Below are 23,896 nucleotides of genomic sequence, written 5' to 3' on the forward strand. Positions count from 1 at the left end.
TGTCTACATGCGTGTAGTGCACAGCGTACATGTGTCTACATGTGTATAGCGTACACTTGCCTACATGCGTATAGTGTACACTTGTCTACATGCGTATAGTGTACACTTGTCTACATGAGTATAGCGTACACTTGTCTACATGCGTATAGCGTACATGTGTCTACATGTGTATAGCGTACATGTGTCTACATGCGTATAGTGTACATGTGTCTACATGCGTTATAGTGTACACGTGTCTACATGCATATAGTGTACACGTGTCTGGTATGCATATTGTACAAGTAGGCTCTTAGCTTTGGCTCATCCAGTTCTCATATATCAATCTCATATCTTTGTTTTGAACAACATTTCATTACATATAGAAATGGGCAGTTTACTGCCTTAGCATTCATAGGTTCCTGTTTCGCCTGTATATAGTTCAGGTGTAACTTATGTCGTACCCTGAGCATTTGTGTTGACAAACAATAACGGAGAAAGTAATGTTAAACAAAATGTTGGAGGTAGTATCTTAAAAAGTACTGCAGGTATTGAGCTCGGCGTTCACTCACATGTAGAGCACAATAACGTGGGGAATATCCATCATTGATTTGGTGTGTACATACTGAGCTCAGGATTTGCACATGTAGAGCAGAATAACATGAGGGGGATATTCCATCATTGATTTGATGTGTACATACTGAGCTCAGGGATTTGCACATGTAGAGCAGAATAACATGAGGGGGATATTCCATCATTGATTTGGTGTGTACATACTGAGCTCAGGATTTGCACATGTAGAGCAGAATAACATGAGGGGGATATTCCATCATTGATTTGGTGTGTACATACTGAGCTCAGGATTTGCACATGTAGAGCAGAATAACATGAGGGGGATATTCCATCATTGATTTGGTGTGTACATACTGAGCTCAGGATTTGCACATGTAGGCAGAATAACATGAGGGGGATATTCCATCATTGATTCAGTGTGTACATATTAAGTACCATAAATTACTGAATTCCTGACCTATTTGTATTGTGTATTAGAATCAAAAACAAAAATGTGAAACAGAATGTTAGGGTTAGTATCTTAAAAAGTATTGTATGTATTGACCTGAAGTTTTATTTGCATATAAAGCACAAGGTGGATGTTCCATCGCTGGTGCTGTGATGTTCCTGTCTCTGATACAGGCGAGCTCTTTTATAGCCTTGCTACCAGTCCCGACGTTTGATTCCCAAGAATGTATGAACTTCCACGAGTCAGAGATTTATGGAAGTGTAATTTATCCTTGAATGCAGTAATGACAGTACAGTAAGTAGCATGAGAACCAGAGCCAGTTTATGTATATGTTAATTTGAAAAACTACTGTAGTGATAAAGCTGATGTGATCATGCACCTGTTTTGTTGTACACTGCCTAAAAAATTAATTATGTTGTCACTTGAGGTAAGAAGTGGTAGTTCTATACATACCAAATATGAATTTTGCATTTACAGGTAGAGTTGTTTGAAAAAAACAATTAAAAAGGGACACCTTATGGTATTTTTAGTGACAGAGGGCAACTGTTAAGAATTATATGCCCTGTAAATTAACTGTTTTATCATACATCTTTTAGTAGTAGTATATGAGGATTCTTGTTCTTAGCTGCGGCTGTACGTGGGAAGGTCTGTCAGCAACTTGCAGATGGTTGTGGGTTCCCTCTGGGCCCTGCCCGGTTTCCTCCCACTTCCCATATGATGCAGGCGGCCATCGTATAAGTGAAATATTCTTGAGTACACTTAGGGGGCCTCCGTGGCTCAGTTAGCGTGCTAGCACAGCCTAATAAGCCAGAAGCTTTGAGGACGGCGTAAAACACAAATCAGATAAATAAATAAATAATGACTCTCACGTTTACCTCACATTATTTATGAATAATGTACTCCATGTAGATGTATTACGTTGTATCCTGTCCATATTACACATGAAGATGGAACATGTCACAGTTTATGTTCTGTGGAGTTGGAGATTATCACTCATCAAAAATGTTGACTGTAGTTTCATGAAAAAACAGTGACATTAAAAATTACACAACAGACATTTATCATTTGTTTTGTTGTAGCTTGGTCCATAGTATAACATCGTTGCACCATTTATCAAAGGGGAATGTACTACTTTGCATTTGTATGGTACTCTATGAAAACACATCTGCAACTTTCCCCCAGCTTGGGCCCAAACAAGTGCATTTAAGTTTCTTTTTAACGCTAAGCATTAGCATGGATAATTGACACAGTTACAAGTTACCAGTAGATAAGCTTCGGTGAAAACATTGTTCTGCTGCTTCCTTTGATTTTTATGTAAATACGTATACATATAATTGTTTACAGCCATAGAGCAAGTTAACTGAGATTTTGTTTAAACTTCATTTCTTGTGGGTGTAGTGGTATTTTAGGAAAGGTCATAAAAGTTTTTTGTCTGTTCATAATGTAGATACAGTACACACTGCTTTTGGTCAGGGTCAGACTTAATGGGATGTCTTTTAATCTAATACACATGAATACATGGTGTTAAGTGTGTCATTTTTCTTCATGGGTGAAACAGTGGTGAAGGTGCTACATTTTCAATTCAGTTGGTTGTTTTATTGACCACTGGAAAATTGCTAGGGGCAGATTTTGGTTTTATTCTCAGACAGGGAATCTCCAAACTTGCTTCACCTGTATTATTGTTGGGGTTTTCATGGTAGTAAGTGTTTTACAGTGCTTGTAAGCTCATTTGGGTGGTAATACAACTTGATCTCCTTTCACAGGCTTCTTTTAAAAATGTAAGTTTTCATTTAAATTCTTTCATGCACATATTTAAAAGTTCTTAAAACACACCATATGAGTTGCAATTGAAAATTTCTGTATGCACAGGCACAATGTCCTCATGTCACCACATTCAAGTTTGGGATCAGAACCTTTTATATTTTTCTAGAGATGGCCTGGTTTCCTCAATCTTGGTTAGAACTGACCACTGTGGAATATGTTAAACATTTTTGGTTAGAACTGACCACTGTGGAATATGTTAAACATTCTTGGTTAAAACTGACCACTGTGGAATACATTAAACATTTTTGGTTAGAACTGACCACTGTGGAATATGTTAAACATTCTTGGTTAAAACTGTCCACTGTGGAATATGTTAAACATTCTTGGTTAGAACTGACCACTGTGGAATACATTAAACATTTTTGGTTAGAACTGACCACTGTGGAATATGTTAAACATTCTTGGTTAGAACTGACCACTGTGGAATACATTAAACATTTTGGTTAGAACTGACCACTGTGGAATATGTTAAACATTCTTGGTTAGAACTGACCACTGTGGAATTATGTTTAAACATTCTTGGTTAGAACTGACCACTGTGGAATACATTAACATTTTTGGTTAGAACTGACCACTGGGGAATATGTTAAACATTCTTGGTTAGAACTGACCACTGTGGAATATGTTAAACATTCTTGGTTAGAACGACCACTGTGGAATATGTTAAACATTCTTGGTTAGAACTGACCACTGTGGAATATGTTAAACATTTTTGGTTAGAACTGACCACTGTGGAATACATTAAACATTTTTGGTTAGAACTGACCACTGTGGAATATGTTAAACATTCTTGGTTAGAACTGACCATGTGGAATACATTAAACATTTTTGGTTAGAACTGACCACTGTGGAATATGTTAAACATTCTTGGTTAGAACTGACCACTGTGGAATATGTTAAACATTCTTGGTTAGAACTGACCACTGTGGAATATGTTAAACATTCTTGGTTAGAACTGACCACTGTGGAATATGTTAAACATTCTTGGTTAAAACTGTCCACTGTGGAATATGTTAAACATTCTTGGTTAAAACTGACCACTGTGGAATATGTTAAACATCTTGGTTAGAAACTGACCACTGTGGAATATGTTAAATGTTCTTGGTTAGAACTGACCACTGTGGAATATGTTAAATGTTCTTGAAACCTGAATCAAATGATTAACATGGCTTTACATTTACCAGTATATTTTGACAATTTGGACAAATTCAAACCTTAGTGAATGTCTGGTCAAGGCCGTGTGATGTGTATACATGCACGTTGTCCCAATGTAAGTGAAAGGAGATGTATATATACCAACATAAATGTAGCATAGTATAAGATAATAGTCTGTGCTTGATATAGCGTGTTGTTTTGATGTAGTGCCAAATTGAAGCAACTCCTTCCAGCTTAAATATTTGTGTACTAGGGTTTTTCTGCCCCAAGGCTGCATTACATGTAGTTGTTATGAGGTGGCACGGTCAGCATTATCCTGGACACTGTTCAGATTCTTATATATATGTGGAAAATTTACCTAATATATGCATACATTTACATGTATTTTATTAACATTTACTAATTGTGTAGTTTACCAAACCACTGAGGGTTTTATTGCTGTGGTTTGTTGTGTACATATATTTTATGAATCTGCACTAAAAGGTCTTGGTTGAACCAATTTGTTTGTTATTTTTGTCACCTTTGTTTTAAGAACTAGATGAAGTTTGTTTCATCAGAATGCCATTTTGCTGTGACTGCTGCAGTCTTGCCGAATACTGTGTACTGCAGTTTCCTCTGCCCATAAACCTGGCTTGCCATCATGTAAGCGAAGAATTCTTGAGCACACCAATCACTCTCTCACTCACACAGTGACAACCGATGAAACAGCCTGAAAGTCTATCTGGTTACGAACTTGTCTTGTGGAAACCATGTACCAACATGAAAAGGCTGGAAAACTGTTTTGCTACGGACTGACGGATGAGAGACATGGGACTAATACATAGTAAAGTAAGTCCTTGTTTATGTTGCAAGCCATGTGGTGTTCATTTAGAACTACTGTATCCGGTAAGGTCATGAGGTCTACATGACATAACTTGTGTGCATATACATCACATATACAACAGTGATTTGAGTGTACAAGGAGTGTGATAACTTTCTAACAGTCATATTAACAATGACCACATGCCCTTAACATTCAATCTCTTTGAAGTGGATCCAGAAGTAGATGATGTTGACGGTGTTATATGTTGACGGCAGCTCAAGATCTTTCTCTCCACACTTACGTGTACGTGTCAAACTGCATATACATATGTACACTGTAGATAATGGAATAAAGAAACTGGTAGCTCAACACGAAAATAATGATGCAACAATTAAAAGATCAACACAGACATCAGATGCATTTCTGTGTATGGACAATTTAATCTCGTATATACAACAGTTTGAACATAGTTTCACTTACAGTGTAATTAACTACATGTACAAATAAAAACATATACAACACTTCAAAATGATGTACTATTCACCAAGGTAAACAACTTAATTTGTACCCTATTACACACCTTTCTTTCTTTTTACTCTCTAAACCAAGCAATTTTCATTCATGTTTCACAGTTACCGGGAGTGCAATTCTTCAACCTTGTCAAATGCGGACTGATACAACACATACATCTTTGTCGAGCCATGAAGCTTCACCGAACAAAAACTAAACTGCATAATTTCCTTTCTAAAACATGGAAAATGTTGAGAAAAAATGATGAAAGTCTTCATTAAGGGGATGCAAATATACCTGTAGTAGATTTAGTCTCGCATGAATAACTGACAAATTCAAATAATATCAGTTTTAATATAGATTTGTAAAACACAATAGCTGTAATAATACAATTTTAAATTTTAAAAGAATAACAACGAAATGATTAAAATACATAAATCAGTGTGTTTTTACATTTATCTGATTTTACACTGTACCCAAGAATATTTCACTTACATGACGGCAGCCAGTATTACGGTGGAAGGAAACCAGACAGAGCCCAAGAGAAACCCATGTCCATGCCAAGGTTGCTGAACGACCTTCCAATGAGTTGGACTTGAACTCACAGCAACCGCATTGGTGAGAGGGTCCTGTGCCATTGTGCCGCACTGGTACGTTGACCATCTCAGCTCCCAGGACACTAAGGCCATAAAAAATTGTTTATAAGGTACCGCCACCTGATTATATTAACCCCCCACCCGACCCTTTTTGCTGGCATTTTAAAAAAAAAAAAAAAAAAAAAATGATATACAGCTCATTCCTGTTTACTATGCGCAGTGCGTCAGTTCACATCAGAATGTGTGCGCCAGTCAGTGTTAAAACCTGGATCATCCAATTCACAGAAATTGATTATAAAATGAATAAATATTGGATGTCTGTTCTTTCTTATTTTTTTTTTCACAAGATAAATATCTTTTGCAGACAATAAAATGAAAAAAGACCTTCGCGAAAATTTTCTTTCAAAAAGACTGACATCTTTAGTGTAAAAAAAATAATACATTTGTAAAATCTGTGATAAGCCGGTTAACAGTTATGATTTTGACAAATTTGGCCTAAAAACTGAGTTCAGTTCTACCTCCACATTAATATAAAGATTGGCATATTCATGAAATTCATTGGAGTTTGAGTTGTCCATTACAGATACAAGGACATAAAGTGCCTTTTAGAACCTATCGTTATTTAAGAAAGTTTATAAAATTGATTGTGTATCAATTATTTATAAAAATAAAATAAAAAAGGAGCCGCGTCAGTAATGTAGCACCAAAAAAAAAAAAATAAAATAAATAAAAAAAAACGCCTGCCTGCCCATTTAAAAAAAAATGTCTGAGAAGCATTTAATTAATGTTTAATTGCCTTATGGTTATAACCCTGTAACCATTAAATGCTTCACATAATGGAACACATTGCTGTACAAGTGAAAGGGGGCATACTGTACATGTCATTCATGATAGAAACACGTTCAACTTTACAATGAGTTTCACTAAGAATTCAGTATGTGCATGTCATTGAGTACCTTTACATAATCTCTGCATGGGCCAGCCCTCCACAATTAGTATGCAAAATGGCGAAAATGAGCATGAATATTCAACATGTACGAATACATTAATTTTCATACAGCTATGTATAACAGAAGGCAGAATATTATAGCAGTATTTTAATGTGAATATCTGGATTCACCTGAAATTTCTTTTTTCACCACTTGTTTTATATGTGGGACTACATGTGTTATATTTGTTCCAACTTTTGGAAAAGAAAAGCTGGGGATGCAGGCTCATTGCACAAAAGCGGGCTGTCCATGACACTGTATGCATTTCTGACAGTCTCTCTGCTTGGAAAATATGTATATGTCACATGTCTTCTGTCCACTTTTCATGATTAGAAATGCTATGTACTGTATGTACTGTTTTGTAATTTATGCCAATACATATAAATCCTACACCTGTTGGAGGTGAAAATGAGAGCTAACATGATAAAGTAAACAAGATATAAAAATAGTACTCAATTCGGGCGAAACTGTGTTTTACATAAAATATATAATATGTTTAAGTGTATATATATATATATGTGTGTGTGTGTGTGTGTGTGTGTGTGCACACATGTATGCATTTAGATATAATCTTGACAACCTGTCAGTGGTAAGTACACATATAGAACAATAAACAAGGAAAACATGAAGAGAAAAACTGAATTGTGCCTTTTAAAAATAACAGCAAATATAATAATAGAATGTACTGAAGATGAAACGTCTCTAACTGATGACAGGAATCCCATGCTCTAGATCTGTGACTTACCACAAGTATTTGGCATCATATGTCAAGAATAAATAGTAAGTTGGTATGATGGACAGTATCATGCAGGTGATTAATAGGGTTTATTATGGCTGTCATTTCATCTCAAATTCCAACACCTCTATATAAGTACATGCATGTTCACAAAAATAAACCACCTGAGAAAAACACACTACTAAAATGTAGGGAGCTCTGGACTAGTACAGTAAAACACTTGCAACAATAAAAGATGAGATTTTTAAAAAATCTAGTTGAGAGTGGTAACTCTACCCTTCAAATCTGGTGAGCAGTAGTAATGTAATTGATGGTTAAATCCTAATGAGATTATTCTGTTAGCCTCGTTAAAAGGAAAGCTCCTGGAAATTTATTTTAATTACCATTTAACATTTGAACCATCTCAATCTTATGCATCAGTGTCAGTATTTTCATGAGATACAGGCTACAATACTGGAAGAAGTCACTGTTTCCTAACTGAAACATATCTGCTTAGCCTTAGCTTACATGAAATGGAACTTGCATATCTCATAACCTTGTACAATACACTCATCTAAATACACTGGAATTGAAATCAGCATTTGTCTCCAACAAAGTTACAACATTCACATGTACGCTGGTAAACAAGAAAGGGATTACATACATCCTGGCAGATTTATGTAAACAGATTAAATGCTTAGCCTGGTAAGACCCCTTTTCAGTTGACTGCCCCCCAGACAACATCTGTGTACTGCTGGCGTAGGGTCTTCTCCAATTCATCAGCATGATCCTGGTCCCGGGTCTCCACCACACATTTCACCTGTAACAATAACACACACAGAATACAGTTCACCTGTAATAATAACACAGATTGCACTTCATCTGTAACAATGGCACACAGAATGCACTTCACCTGTAACAATGACACACAAAATGCACTCTACCTGTAACAATAACACACAGAATACACTTCACCTGTAACAATAACACACAGATTACACTTCATATGTAACTGAGGCACAGAATGCACTTCACCTGTAACAATAACACACAGAATACACTTCACCTGTAACAATAACACACAGATTACACTTTATCTGTAACAATGATACACAGAATGCACTTCACCTGTAACAATGACACACAGAATCCACTTCACCTGTAACAATAACATACAGATTACACTTCATCTGTAACAATGATACACAGATTACACTTCACCTGCAACAATAACACACAGATTACACTTCATCTGTAACAATGATACACAGAATGCACTTCACCTGTAACAATGACACACAGAATGCACTTCACCTATAACAATAACACACAGAATACACTTCACCTGTAACAATAACACACAAAGAATACACTTTACATGTACATGTAACATAACCAAAATATGTACACATAAAATACATCTGCAACATTTACAACACAAGAATACACTTCACATGTAACAGAACCTTCCACATGCACTTGACTGTTGAACATTCTTTAGCTACATCACTAATTGCACTCAATCAGAAATACATTCTACTCGAAGACAAACGTGCATAAATATGAAGGCCTACATTAACAAAACTATTTACCTGAACTGAAAATATGTCTGCCTTCAGCCATGCCCTTTCATGAAAAATATCCTTGATACTGAAATGACAATGAAGATCATGTAGTTCATATGTCAGAGAGGACCACGAATACCGTAAATGCCTTTTTATTCACGGGCATAAACTCTTGCAGATTTGGTAAGAAGACACATTCGCGAGAATCAACTTTCGCGGATCTTAACAGAATTTTTGGACAACTGATAAACGAAAATCAAACTTGAATACAGAAACGTCGAGTAATAAAACAACTCAAGCATTCAAGTAACAATGTTATCATTTGAACTCGTTTGTACCTGTAAGATGTGACAAAAATTCTATACAATACAGTAATTTGATCAGACAAAGGAAATTAATCCTCCTAAGCTTTTAATCTTTTGAAGACTGCTAATCTTTATAAGACGAAGCCCTTACCTGCTGAGTGAACAAATATTTGGACAACTGTTTAATTATCATGCATTAGCATTGTGAGTGAAACTTTTAGTGAACTGTGACATATTTGAGTAAATTTCTCAGAAATCATCATTATGAAGAGGAAGTTTGAAGTGCTGAAACCCCTGAGTGATTGGGTGCGTCGGAAAGGTGATCTGACTGGAAGGCAAGTACAGTCAACAGCCTCTCTCATCATTTGTATATCCTACACACCCCCAGTACAAATTATCGATTTGTATGTCTCTGACCTCGGCAATAAAACAACAACGTCACAATGTAGCATACTTAGACAAAGCCAAGCCTCCTTAAAAGAAAGCAATATTAACTGACGATCAGTTAAGCTGGATTTGTGAAAGCCGGAATACATTCTAATTAGGTATTTCTAATTAACATGTTTGAAAAAGTATTAGAACTGTAGTGCTTGTTCATGAATTTATGACTGTAACGCATGCTACATTAATAAATTACTTACATGGGTTTTATACTCGAAGGCACTTATTTTTTCGGAAATATGTTTGCCGCGAAACCCGCGAATGTTAGCACCACGCAAACAAAAAGGCATTTACAGTATTTCCAATTTATATGGATAACATTATATGAATAATGTGACAGTGACAGTGACAGTGACTCAGTGGGGTGGGGGGAGTGGGGCGTCTGGTATGGTGTCTTTAGCACGGTGTTCAAGTGAAGATGTGCTCTAAACATGTCCGCATTGGGTCTGGTCTGTTACTAGTGGATGCCGTGGTGATGTGATCGCCATGGTGATACGAGCGCCATGTTGAGCCCCAAATCATATGTCCAGCAAATTATTTGTAGGCCTACATGCATCACACGTCTCCCAACCTCAGAACTGCCAACATATTTTATGGTGCATTCTCTGATGGTAATCATGTGATGCTCAAACCACCCAATGTCAAGTACAAACCCTCGGCTCTAGACTGGGCAGAGCTAGCTAGGCCAAGTCATGTGTCCTTTAGGGTATCAAGTATTTAAACACATTAATCAATAAAGCCTATTCTTTAAGTCTTTTATAGTCTTGATCAGACAGAGTTAAAAGATTCTGACTGACTCAGTACATCATAAAACTAACTGTTCAAACACTTCTCTCTGACAAATGTATATAACTATCACTGACAAATTTTTTCATAAATTGTAGTTCCTTTTACAATATTTTCTTTAGTTCGTTTTGTACACTGTAGCCACATATACAGGTAGTACTTTAAATCAACTTGCTACATAAAGATGGACCATAATCCTGGAAGTTGTGTCATTACAATAATCTTACATGGAGGTCTCAAGTTGACATCAACTAACTAGAAAGTGAAAGTGACTGAGCTGTGAGTTACCTGACCCCGAGCTGTGCCATGAGGCGTGTGATCTCAGCTATTCCCCCTGGCCTGTCACTCACAGTCACCACAAACCTGATCAGTCTACCATCTGCCGCCAGGCCCCTCTCTATCACACGTCCCAGAGCTGTTGTATCTATGTTGCCTCCACACAAGGCGATCACAACCCTTCATAACAAAAAATACATTCATTTCTGACTGATGATATGTACATGTACACCATCTGCTAGAACAATGTAGTCTACAAAATGCTACACAAATTAGTCTTTCACACCCTACTCAAAAATATTTTACCTATACAACTGTGGTCAGCACTATGGTTTGAGGAAACCAGGGAGAACCCAGGAGAAACCAGCAACCATCTGCAGGTTGCTGACAGACCTTCCCACGTAAGACCGGAGAGGAAGGAATCACGGCGACCACAGTGACAACATTGGTGAGAGGCTCCTAACAGCTAGCAAGCTAACCACTAAGCCACAGATTGACCAAGGCACTGGTTGGACAAGGGAAATATGTGTACATAAATGCACAATAAATACAAATGTGTGTATTTGGGCATTTTGCTTACCGTTCATTGTAATTAAGTCATATATCATGGAAACATGAAATGTAATTTGTAGTTCATGTACATATTTATGCATATACCATGTGGTTAGACAGAAAAATGTGTCTATCAGGTAATAAAGACTAATCTCTTCCACTGACGAGTTGTCACTCTACAAAGACCTCTACAAAGCACTAGACCAAGTAAGGCAGGCATACTATTAAAGTTATTGTCAGTATAAATTAGTTTTTTGTTTTGGAAACAGGAAATGGCATGCTTTTCAAAGTCCCCAGCATTTGGAACAGCTGTTGAAGTCCAGTCAATGTGTAAGCTGTACATGAAAGATTGCATACTTTTTGCCCTGGAGCTCTGGCAGGAGTCCTTGTAACACAGCAGCCAGGCCTGTAGCTCCCGCCCCCTCCACTACAGCCTTCTCCAGCTCAATGAGGCGCAGGATGGCCAGGGCTATAAACTCTTCCCTGAAAACAAACATTCAGTTTGCTTATACCAGAACTTCACATCAGCTGGGTGGTAATAACCCTTATGTCGCATCTGTCCATATGTTGAAATTGTCTTTAGGCTAGCAATCATTTTCAAAGACAAAGTTAATTTTAAGAAAATTTAATCTTTTAATGCAAAACACCATGTTTCAGACTCTTTCAGGCAATCTGAAAAGGATTCTGGAATTTATGTTATGATTACGCCATACTGATCAATATCTGTGAATATTAACACCATTACTTTAGACAACATAAAAACATGTGTAATACACTCACCTGACCACTACCATTTTGTCTATGAGAGGTCTGGCTGTGGCAAAGGCATTCACACCCACAATAGGAACAGCCAGACCTATAAAATACATGTACAACAATGTCAGCACCTTTGGGTCATATATTAACATTCTGAATTCTGCAACTTTTTCTTCCACTAAACTGAAAGAATGTATTAAATTTTACTTCATCACATGTTCACGCAGTAATTTTTTCCCTTTAATAAGTCTGACTGCTGTAATATCAAGGATGTACCAGTTTACTGGTGAAAAAACACAGATAATTAAATGAATGAGTTTTTGGCCTACCATCTGCAAGTGTTGCCGAAGGTTGTGTGTATGAGGGATGGCCGACCTTTAACGCTTCAGAGAAACTAGCACATCTCTCAGACTCGGCTCCCTACAGTGCAAAATCAGTTTCATTCTGCTGGTCATGAAAACTTTATACAACAATCCTTACAGGACATGTGCCACTCTCTACGCTCCTTTTACATCACTGCCACCAACTGCCAAGCTTGACCTTTGGAGCATGTGCAACACACGAGGGCTCGATCGTTTAGGCTTAGCCTAACCATTAATATCCTTATGAGGACCTATAAACCTCTGTCAGTGATAAAACTGTATCAGGGGATCGACAGAATCATGGATAATTCAAATAAATTAAGAGAATGCATCCACATTAAGTATTAATAGAAATAAGAGCTGCGAGTGAGATTATGAAATTTTGTGACATTACTTCCTGCCTCATCACTGTAACCCCAGTGACCCTGGCATTGTTCAAAGAGTTCTGTACAAACTTTGCTTGTGGTGATGGTGATATAAAGCGAAAATAGGGAGCGACACATGTGATGTAAGGTGTATGATTTTACACATGAAAGAATAGACTGATCTAAATCTATTGATATACATGGTCATTTTCATGGTAATAGGGAACTAAATATAAAATTCAAATTGGTATATGTAACTTTACTTGATTTGTTACTCACATGTACTTATATCTCCCATGCCTTGATTTCTAGTATCAAAAAACAAAGTCTCACTTCTCTATTTCATCTAAACAGCTACATCTTGAAACCAATATATGAGACATGGATGAATTATACCTTAGGTATTTCATTGTAACATTTTCACCGTTATTCATGTTTATACTATAATTATCACTATTAAAAACAGTCAAAATATATGTAGTTATTTACATCACAAATCCTAATGAAAACATATGCTGAGAGATTCAAACTGGCATACATTTCAGCTAAGTAAAATTATAATATTACAGGTGCCTTACAATGATCTGGACATTTGGATAAAGGCTTTTAATGGCGAGGGCTGTTCCAGCTATTAATCCTCCTCCCCCGACAGGTATGATGCAGGCATCCACGTCAGGTACCTGCTCAACAATCTCCAGCCCCATCGTACCCTGGCCTGCCAGAATATGAGGGTGGTCATACCTGATGACCAGGTAGAACATTAACACATGATAACATGGCATTCAGAGAATACCGGTAGAATACTTGCCTGATTGAGCAGTTTGTAAAACTGCATAATGTTCAAGTCATGCTTTACATTCAAATATTGACCTCTAAACCAAAAAAAGTAGAATGATTGACAGTCACACAGAGATATTATCCTGTAATTATATAGTACTAAGATCTTACCATTAAATCAACAAAAACGACCAGAATTATTATACAGTTACAACCATGACTGTTTATCATATGTGTGAAGATTGCAGAGCAGTGACTTCACATGTTATGGAGTGGTAAAATCATTGTGGTGGTAAAAGGCAATGTAGGGAGTCAGTGCACAACTTTACCACAGGTCTTTGATATACAAATCGCAAAGTGCATTTGGCAATCCATGGTCTATGTGAGGCAACAGCACTGATGTCATTTAAACATATTCTAATGCTTTTAACTTTATATTTTGAAAACTATCATTAGTATGCTACATGCACAAAACTTTTAACTAAGATGAAAGATTTAATATGTACCTGTTAGAAGGTCAATTTGTTCTGAAAATACATGTATGTACATATCCAGAAATCATTATAGACAGTATACTATCAGATTTCTTGATTCAATTTGTGCTGTATAGATGGTTGCAACGGCAGCCCACTGGGTGTCTATTGATAGATGTGTCATAAGCTGGGCGGAGGCCCTTTCATATAAACAGCTTGCAGGCTTAGAATAAGACTAGCATGAATGGCTGTGGATTTTGGAGCTACAAGATTTTGTTATACATTAATACTGGGGTATGTCCAAAATATAAAAGCTTTTAAAATACAAAAATGACAAGAAATGTATACAACAAACTTACCCATTGATATAAGTGAGCCCTCTTTCACTGGCTAATGTCATAGCATACTGTTTTGACTGTAACAAATACCACAAAATGCAAAGCATTATTATCAAATTAATTTTAAAATCTAAATTAGAGTTCATTTAACATTTTAAATTGGGGTAGATATTAAAATTTGTGTTCAACTGGATAAATGACTTGGGTTAAAAACAAAAGCCTATTAGGGATGAAAGCATAGGGCATCTAAAGCTTGTGAGTATTACACTCCAAACCTCACACCTGTAATATGAGGATCATGACTGATGCAGGGTTTAACACCTCTACATTGTTGTGTAGCCCAGTACATATGAGGATCATGACTGATGCAGGGTTTAACACCTCTACATTGTTGTGTAGCCCAGTACATATGAGGATCATGACTGATGCAGGGTTCAACACCTCTACATTGTTGTGTAGCCCAGTACATATGAGGATCATGACTGATGCAGGGTTCAACACCTCTACATTGTTGTGTAGCCCAGTACGTATGAGGATCATGACTGATGCAGGGTTTAACACCTCTACATTGTTGTGTAGCCCAGTACGTAAGAGGGTCATCACTGATGCAGGGTTCAACACCTCTACATTGTTGCGTAGCCCAGTACGTATGAGGATCATGACCGATGCAGGGTTTAACACCTCTACATTGTTGTGTAGCCCAGTACATATGAGGATCATGACTGATGCAGGGTTCACCACCTCTACATTGTTGTGTAGCCCAGTACATATGAGGATCATGACTGATGCAGGGTTTAACACCTCTACATTGTTGTGTAGCCCAGTACATATGAGGGTCATGACTGATGCAGGGTTCAACACCTCTACATTGTTGTGTAGCCCAGTACATATAAGGATCATGACCGATGCAGGGTTTAACACCTCTACATTGTTGTGTAGCCCAGTACATATGAGGATCATGACTGATGCAGGGTTTAACACCTCTACATTGTTGTGTAGCCCAGTACATATGAGGATCATGACTGATGCAGGGTTTAACACCTCTACATTGTTGTGTAGCCCAGTACATATGAGGATCATGACTGATGCAGGGTTTAACACTTCTACATTGTTGTGTAGCCCAGTACGCCTATCAAGTAAACACACTCAAGTTATTTTACTTGTAGAAACAAACAGTACGCAAAATTATTCGGGGGAGGTAAATGTACCCACCGTTGTGTTGCGTGACACAGACGTTGTTGCTTGAAAGGTCATCTGTATTCAATATGTATATTTGCGCATGGATAGCAACCAACAAAGGAGTAGAATAAACCAAAATTCATTCTATAGACACTACATAAACAAGCTCATATGTCATGATCAGACTTACCTCCCCTATGTCAGCCCCCTGGATAATGACTGTCGCACCAAACTGTTTACAAGACTGAACCTTCATGAGTGGGGCCACAATTGGCATGACCACTGTGACAGGGATTCCTAACTTCATGCCATGATAAGACAAAGCCAAGGCATGGTTACCTGCACTGGCTGCTATCACGCCTTTTGCCTGAAGCTCCTCAATAACAAACAAGCACAAATCAGCAATATCACATCACATGACGAGACATTGTAAATGTCAAAAATGTTCGTAGTTCAAAGCTACATGTAGGTCTGATGTGCTGGCCTCCTTGCAACCCAGCCTGAGAGAACTCATAGAGACTCCAAGTATTGCACAGTAGTGTTGGAGGTGAAACATAGCAAGTCAAGTACAAGTATGAACTGTTACCTAAGAATTAATTAGCCCTCGCCGTCCACAAGCACTTATATATATGATCAACCAGAAAGTATGAAATTTGAATTTGGCTCAACTGCTGTGGAGATATGGTTTTACTAAAGTAGTTCAAATGTTGGGACACATTGTCCAATAATATTTATTTTCAATAACCTAATAATACTGGAGTATAGATGGACAAGTGTATACAATGCTATTAAACAATATATGAAGTCGTTTTCTAGATTTTTTAGTAGCAGATTGAGGGAAATTCTAACGATGACTGTGACAAATACCAATAGGTCAAAGTTTACAAAAGGCTGTAGTATTTGAGAAATAAACACTGTAAGGCTTACTTTGGGTAATGACATTAATGTGTATCTTGCGCCTCTTTCTTTGAAGCTGGAAATAAACGAAAACATAAGTTAAGACGCTACAATTCATGTTTTGAAGTATTCATGTACTTGGGACCTTTTAACCAGGAGTAACATGAACATCATTAACACAGAAGTGAGATTTTCATTCATAGCAACATGAGGATGGGTGCCAAATGGGCAACAATGCCAAAATACCTACAATAGTTTCTACCTTACCTGCCAGTATATTGGAGAAACTCCTTTTTGAAATAAATATCCATTCCCAAAAAACTAGACATCTGAGAGTGCTGCGGAAATATAAAACAAGTACATTTTATGTGCTTTTATTCACTAACAATAATGTATAAAAAATGTGCTGCCTATACAAACGTTTATTATCACAATGTTAATATTCAATGAACTTTTCACACTATCCCTCAGCAAAATAAAGACACATTTTGGGATCCCTGTCATAGTCTACACAGTTAATATTATGTGCAACTCCAAAAGTATTTATCAAATAAATTTATAAATTTCAACTTTTTGCCTTGTTATATAAACATTTATTACGAGGAATTCACCATACATAAACATGTATAATAAATGAACAATTGTTTAAAATGAATGCTAGTTACGTTACAAGTAACTACACTTACCCTAAATGATCATAAATTTCATCCATGACTAACTTGCCCATTTCTGCTTATTTCTGAGAGTTTTATTGAATTTAAAAAGGGATTTCGAGGTTTGCTTGGAACATGGGATGATATTCTCCTGGAAAAGTGTAAGTTTCAGCACCAAAAATAATATTTTGTGACATTTATTTGCCTCTAAAAATGCACCTTTGTTGGTGTAAATTTAGGCCATTTAGATTACATGTTGTGAAATGTTTCAAGTTGAATCTAAAACTCCATAATCTGCAGAGTTATTGTTTGCTCCTGACTTACATTACACGGAGTATTCTGGATGCCACCTTTAATCTTGAAAGCTGCTGCGCTGACCTCCTGGAATTTGACAGCGACTGGATTATCTGGGTCACACTGGGGGTCCAGGTGTTGCTGGCTTGTTTGTTCAGTGTGTGTCACCTGTAGTGATGATACGTCAGGCACCTCCACTTCTGAGGGCTCAGATATATGATTGGCATCACCCATTGTGAAACCCTTCAGCCACAATAAAACCTGCAATAACAATCAATATGCCAAGAACTGGCATACTGCACATTCATACATGTTTTTAGTTCAAGACTGGTATCAAACAGAAGCTATGCCAAACATAAAAATTGTGTAGAACAGACCCCTTTGCTCCATAGATATTGTGGTTTCTACTTTTTGCATCCAACATTCTGCTTTACTATGTTTCCTATTTGGTTATACTGTCAACTACACGTAACATACTTCATGCTACAGCTTCAGCATGTTATTATCTGAAATTATTTTGCAAGAATGAAAAACAAAACAAAAAAAAAACATGAAGTTTGCCACCCTTTACCTTCAGCTTTACTGTTAACAGACAGAAACCCTTCTATATGCCCTGTTATGAACTATGTAAGGTCAAAACAACTCATCCCAACAGTTTTCAAATTCAACTGTGTATAACCAACTACATGTATGATATTTCAGTCTTAAGAGAGATCACAGGATACCACTGTAAATTGCTGTGATGTGCCTAACATAAATTTACATGTACATAAAGTTTTATGTAAATTATGTACTGAGCATTATGTAAATGACATGATTTTTCCTATAATTATGATATCGTGTAGCCATCTTCCTGACAGACACTTTAATGAAGTAAGATAGGAGCTTTGGTGAAAGTAGGCGGTGAATTGTTTCACAGAAGTAGCAGGTCGCAGGTATCTGGTAATCATGCACCTTCTAATCAAACCCCTGAATTAAATGCTCAGCAGTTTAACTCAACAGACCTCATAAACGTTTTTAAGTTTGGGTAAGTGTCTGTAATCAATGCTCTTCATTAGCACATCCCTGTTCGTCCATTAACAAATTCCTAAAATATTTTCTCAGACATTTGTTTAAATGTCCACTAACATAACAACTACACATGTGCACACCACTGTCCTCAAAATCCTAACCTCTGTGACACGGACTCTAAAAATGTCAACTTGTTTCAGCTCCTACAAACTGGTAAACCCAGTATATATAGGTTGTAGGTTACCAATAATGGGCACACTGGAGGCGCCTCTCAGTGTACGGCTGCTTTCATGACATTCTGAATACATCCAGACCAAATCAATACTGCCTACATTAGCTTAATCTATTAATGTTAAAACAGTGGGGATCAATGGTGAAGAGTAGGCCTATCACAGCATTCGTGGCACCAGCTCTAGGTGTTCTGATTAAGCCGATGTCTACTTTGAGCCAATCATCGTCCGCCTGCGGGACACTCCCCTCATAAACATGTGCGTTTGTAAGTTATCAGAGGTCTACACATGTCAGAAACATGACAGCACAACCAACAGAGAGCAGATATATCCAGCTGCAGGCGAAATTCTGATATAAGTCACAAGCCAAGGTTTGCTCAGCCTGTTTTAAAGGATGTTTTTAGTTATATTTTGGCTTGAACCACCAGAAAACATGTACATGTAGCAATTAAGAATCTAGATTAAGCTCTTCGGCCTACCTGTACATGCAAATACTACATGTATACAACTTTTGCTAAAGCTATGTGTATAATACACGTACATCTGTTTGTGTACATCTGAGATACAGCTAGGCCCTAAAAGTCAGATCAGTCACAGGAAGGCTGAAACAGGGTAATGCAGAGATACAGCTAGGCCCTAAACGTACGTGTGTCCTGTAACATGATGAAAGTCAGATCAGTTACAGGAAGGCTTAAACAGGGTAATGCAGAGATACAGCTAGGCCTTAAATGTACGTGTGTCCTGTAACATGATGAAAAGGCCCTAAATTATATGTGTGTCCTGTAACATGATGAAAGTCAGATCAGAGTTATAGGAAGGCTTAAACAGGGTAATGCAGAGATACAGCTGGCCTTAAATGTACGTGTGTCCTGTAACATGATGAAAAGGCCCTAAATTATATGTGTGTCCTGTAACATGATGAAAGTTAGATCACAGTCACAGGAAGGCTAAACAGGGTAATGCAGAGATACAGTTACATGTAGGCCCTAAATGTACGTGTGTCCTGTAACACGAAAATTAAACCAGAGTTACAGGAAGGCTAAACAGGGTAATGCAGAGATACAGCTAGGCCCTAAATGTACTTGTGTCCTGTAACATGATGAAAGTTCGACCAGAGTTACAGGAAGGCTAAACAGGGTAATGCAGAGACACAGCTAGGCCCTAAATTATATGTGTGTCCTGTAACATGATGAAAGTTAGAACAGAGTTACAGGAAGGCTGAAACAGGGTAATGGAGAGATACAGCTAGGCCCTAAATTATACGTGTGTCCTGTAACATTATGAAAGTCAGACCAGAGTTACAGGAAGACTGAAACCATGTAATGCAGAGATACAGCTAGGCCCTAAATTATACGTGTGCCCTGTAACATGATGAAAAGGCCCTAAATTATACCTGTATCCTGTAACATGATGAAAGTTAGATCAGAGTTACAGGAAGGCTTAAACAGGGTAATGCAACATGGGCATTAGGCCTACTCGATAATGCAATGATGTGACCCAGATAGAGAATGTAGGTGTTAAGTTATTAGTTGAGAAACAGCCGTTGTCACTGTCACAATAACTCAGCTGGCCCAGCTACATTTATACAATGTAACATGGTACATTACATGATACAATTTGGGCGACATGACACATTGATGTCGGCCCATCCAAGCGTCAAGAAACCACAGGCAATCGGAACCGATAGCCTTGTTTACCACTATCCACTTGCACGTCACCGATCGTCGCGATCCATTCAAGCAAGCTAAAACACACGTATGATCCAGCACTAAATATATGAATGAATGACTATGGCTTTACGCTCATCATATGTCGTCTGCTTCGTACCCAGATCGGGTATGAATACTAAAATTTACATATTAAGGTCTGCATGGACCTCTCAGTTAGCGAATACCAGAATTTCAATGTTGAACTTTCATTCTGTAAAACTACTTCATGAATCACCAAGCTTGCAGCGTGAAAAAGAGAGGACATGTCTGGAACTGTGGACTAACCTTGTCTTCCTCTGGCTCTGGTATCATACACGTAGACAAGATGGACACAAATTTCGGCGGACCATCAACTTATTCAGTGTCAGACCGACGAGCAGACGACACACCGCACCGCGGTTTTGCTGAGGATTTTTCTCGTGGACCAGGACACAAACTATGTTTTCGCACAAAACTGAGCCACTTTTGTTGATTTTCACCCCTCCTAAAGTGTCACAACGAAGTTATTTCGTGGTGAAGTTAAACGTTGAACAGTTGTTTTGTTTTCTTGGCTGTCAACATGTTGGTGACACGGCCTTGACCGCTGTGAGTGTGTCCGTTTTGAGCCAATCATCGTCCGCCTGCGGGACACTCCCCTCATAAACATGTGCGTTTGTAAGTTATCAGAGGTCTACACATGTCAGAAACGTGACAGCACAACCAACAGAGAGCAGATATATCCGGCTGCAGGCGAAAATCTGATATAAGTCACTTACCAAGTTTCGCTCAGCCTGTTTTAAAGGATATGTGTTTAGTTATATTTTGGCTTGAACCACCAGAAAACATGTACATGTAGCAATTAAGAATCTAGATTAAGCTCTAAGGCCTACCTGTACATGCAAATACTACATGTATACAACTTTTGCTAAAGTTACGTGTATAATACAAGTAGTTTGTGTACATCTGAGAAACAGCTAGGCCCTAAAAGTCAGATCAGTCATTTCAGGAAGGCTGAAACAGGGTAATGCAGAGATACAGCTAGGCCCTAAATGTACGTGTGTCCTGTAACATGATGAAAGCTAGACTAAAGTTGCAGGAAGGCTGAAACAAGGGAATGCAACATGGACATTAGGCCTACTCGACAATGCGGTTATGCGAGCCAGATTGAGAATGTCAGTTTCCATGGAGTTTCTCAGCTTATACGACTACAAACTGATTTAAAAGCATTTCAATAGGACTGAAATGCCTTACATTTCCCTCTGTGGCCCATGTGATAAATACCTGATACCCCTGTTGGAAGTGAAAATGCTGGCACACCCAGTTCAACTGGAGACTGGGTTGAGCTGGCTCACAGGCACATATGTAAATGTAAGCCAATAGGTTGTATCTGGCCTACATCATTATGATCACATTCTTGTGTATTTTACTCTAGATAAAGCCAATCTGAAAGAATTTGCATGTGTTATTTTCTTGGTTTGTTTTTTCTTTGCTTGGTATTGTTTCAAAATCAAATTATTCATGGAATGTAACATAAACTTGTCAGGATAATGGTTAAGTTAAGACTACATTCAGTTTCATTTGTTGTATCAAACAGGCCACCTCCCACTATAATGCTGGCCACCGTCGAATAAGTGAAATATTCCTGAGTATGGCGTGAAACACCAATCAAATCAATCAATCAATCAAAGCAAACAGACTGTTTATCTGTGTGACACATGCACATAACGGGTGCACATTTACAATGAACGTATTTGAATGAACACATCAGTAAGTCTTCAGCCTATGATCTTCCAGTTTTCAGGAGTGACAACAACCATGTATACACATATACTGAGCTATATAAACAACTCTGTCCGTATATATCTGTCAAACAGCACATGCTAGTACTAATCTGCTGACACACACACAGTTATGTGGAATAGTTATCAGTTTTCTCAGGCTTCTGATAACATTATATACCTCATGACACCAGGGCTTGACATTTAATTCAGCAGACTTGTAGTAGTGCTATGTGAATTATTGTTTACTGTGGCCTGTGTAGCACTTAGGTGAGAGAGCACCCATTCATAGTTACATGTACAAGTGCCAATCTAAAGCTGAACGCAAGGCCAAAACCTAAGATGAAATATCCAGAATTAAATTTTCTCCCAAGTGAAACATCAAAGTCTAGCAACCTGACTAACGTTTTTGAGGCCCAGTGGCAAGGCTAACAAGAACAACACAAGTTGTGAAATATTTATTGATTATATAAAATGTTTAAGGTGTGAACTGAACTTGCTCAAAAATACCTACCTACCACAGAACCATCAAGTTTGTCTCAAACTGTTTAGTGAAAAGCTAAACTAGTGGAATGCTTAATTGTGGGACTTGCTCTGTCTTGTTTATCAGTTAATCTTTTCTATTTCTGTGTAGGCCTGGATTGAACTGGTTCTTTCATTTCAAGATATATGTTCCACTCTTAACCTTTCTTAATATTGTAGGTGCTTTCTCCAGTGTTGTTCACACACATGTAGGAATGCAATTGTTGGCCTACTGCTTTACAAAGTCAGCCCCGAGTCCGAGACCCATTAGCATGATTAGGGACTGGAAACAACTGGGTAGTTTAATGCCTGTATGTTTTGCTGGCCTACTTCAGCATTGGCCTCCAGATTACATACTGCAGTCAAAAGGTTATCCCATAGCTAGGGAATGCACTTAAAACAGAGTATTTGTAGAGCACTTCAACTGCATTAGCTCCATACCCACAAAACGATCTACATTTTATCTTATTCTCTGCAGCATTGTCTTTAAAAAAAGAAAGAGAAATGTCACTGCTTTCCTGTAACTAGGCCTAAAGCAACCGGCATGTGATAGTCTATGTTACACACTGCATAATGTAGGACATTGATAAGTGATATGTCACAACTTTTTCTACAACTTTATGCTTTGTTGTGAGTAAAATTCTTGTGAACTGTACTTGTGTAATGTTTTGTCTGTACATGAAAATTCAGGTGTGACATCTACTACCAGAAAATAGGGGCTCTGAGATCATGTATTGTGATCAGGTCCATCAATACATTCTGCATTTAACTTAGTAGACAAAAATCTGAAAAGCATATTTATTTTCACATACTGAGTTTTCAGTGGTCTTCCTACACCAGCTTACAGAAGCGATACTGATTGGCTGACAGTGGAGAAGGTTTGGCATGTTTGGCTGCCTTGGTCACGCTTGAATAAATATACAATACTTTAATTAGGCAAGGCAAAGCCGAGCGTTGCCTATTTCTCACCCCAGACATTGGCAATCAGAATCGATTCCATGTGCGTTTAAGGTATAGCGACATACCTTTCTGTTTATGCAGTTCATGATAAAACAGAGCA

At 37.7% G+C, this 23,896-nt stretch overlaps 1 protein-coding gene across 2 annotated transcripts; it reads right to left on the reverse strand.

Moving 5' to 3' along the window:
• Positions 1-7,403: 7,403 nt before the first annotated feature.
• LOC135471892 (L-threonine ammonia-lyase-like) lies at positions 7,404-21,123 on the reverse strand. 2 transcript variants are annotated; one of them, XM_064751310.1, is made up of 13 exons: positions 20,843-21,123; positions 17,638-17,868; positions 16,928-16,998; positions 16,691-16,736; positions 15,954-16,139; positions 14,606-14,661; positions 13,575-13,737; positions 12,599-12,689; positions 12,294-12,369; positions 11,871-11,996; positions 10,974-11,141; positions 9,181-9,238; positions 7,404-8,408 (listed from the first exon to the last, which is right to left on the reverse strand). In XM_064751310.1, exons 1-13 carry the CDS (start codon positions 20,867-20,869, stop codon positions 8,307-8,309), a joined length of 1,401 nt encoding a protein of 466 aa, XP_064607380.1. In that variant the 5' UTR covers positions 20,870-21,123; the 3' UTR covers positions 7,404-8,306. The 2 variants fall into 2 exon arrangements, with proteins under 2 accessions (XP_064607380.1, XP_064607381.1); XM_064751311.1 differs by having other exon boundaries at positions 17,638-17,903.
• Positions 21,124-23,896: the final 2,773 nt, after the last annotated feature.

The sequence above is a fragment of the Liolophura sinensis genome, chromosome 7 (assembly GCF_032854445.1).
Source record: "Liolophura sinensis isolate JHLJ2023 chromosome 7, CUHK_Ljap_v2, whole genome shotgun sequence".
NCBI classification, from domain to species: domain Eukaryota; kingdom Metazoa; phylum Mollusca; class Polyplacophora; order Chitonida; family Chitonidae; genus Liolophura; species Liolophura sinensis.

Coding starts and splice junctions, on each gene's coding strand:
- LOC135471892 (XM_064751310.1), bottom strand. CDS start 20,869: ATGATACCAGAGCCAGAGGAAGACAAG. Junction 17,869..20,842: donor CAGAGCCAGAGGAAGACAAG/GTTAGTCCACAG, acceptor TTGTTATTGCAG/GTTTTATTGTGGCTGAAGGG. Junction 11,997..12,293: donor GACAAAATGGTAGTGGTCAG/GTGAGTGTATTA, acceptor GTTTGTTTTCAG/GGAAGAGTTTATAGCCCTGG.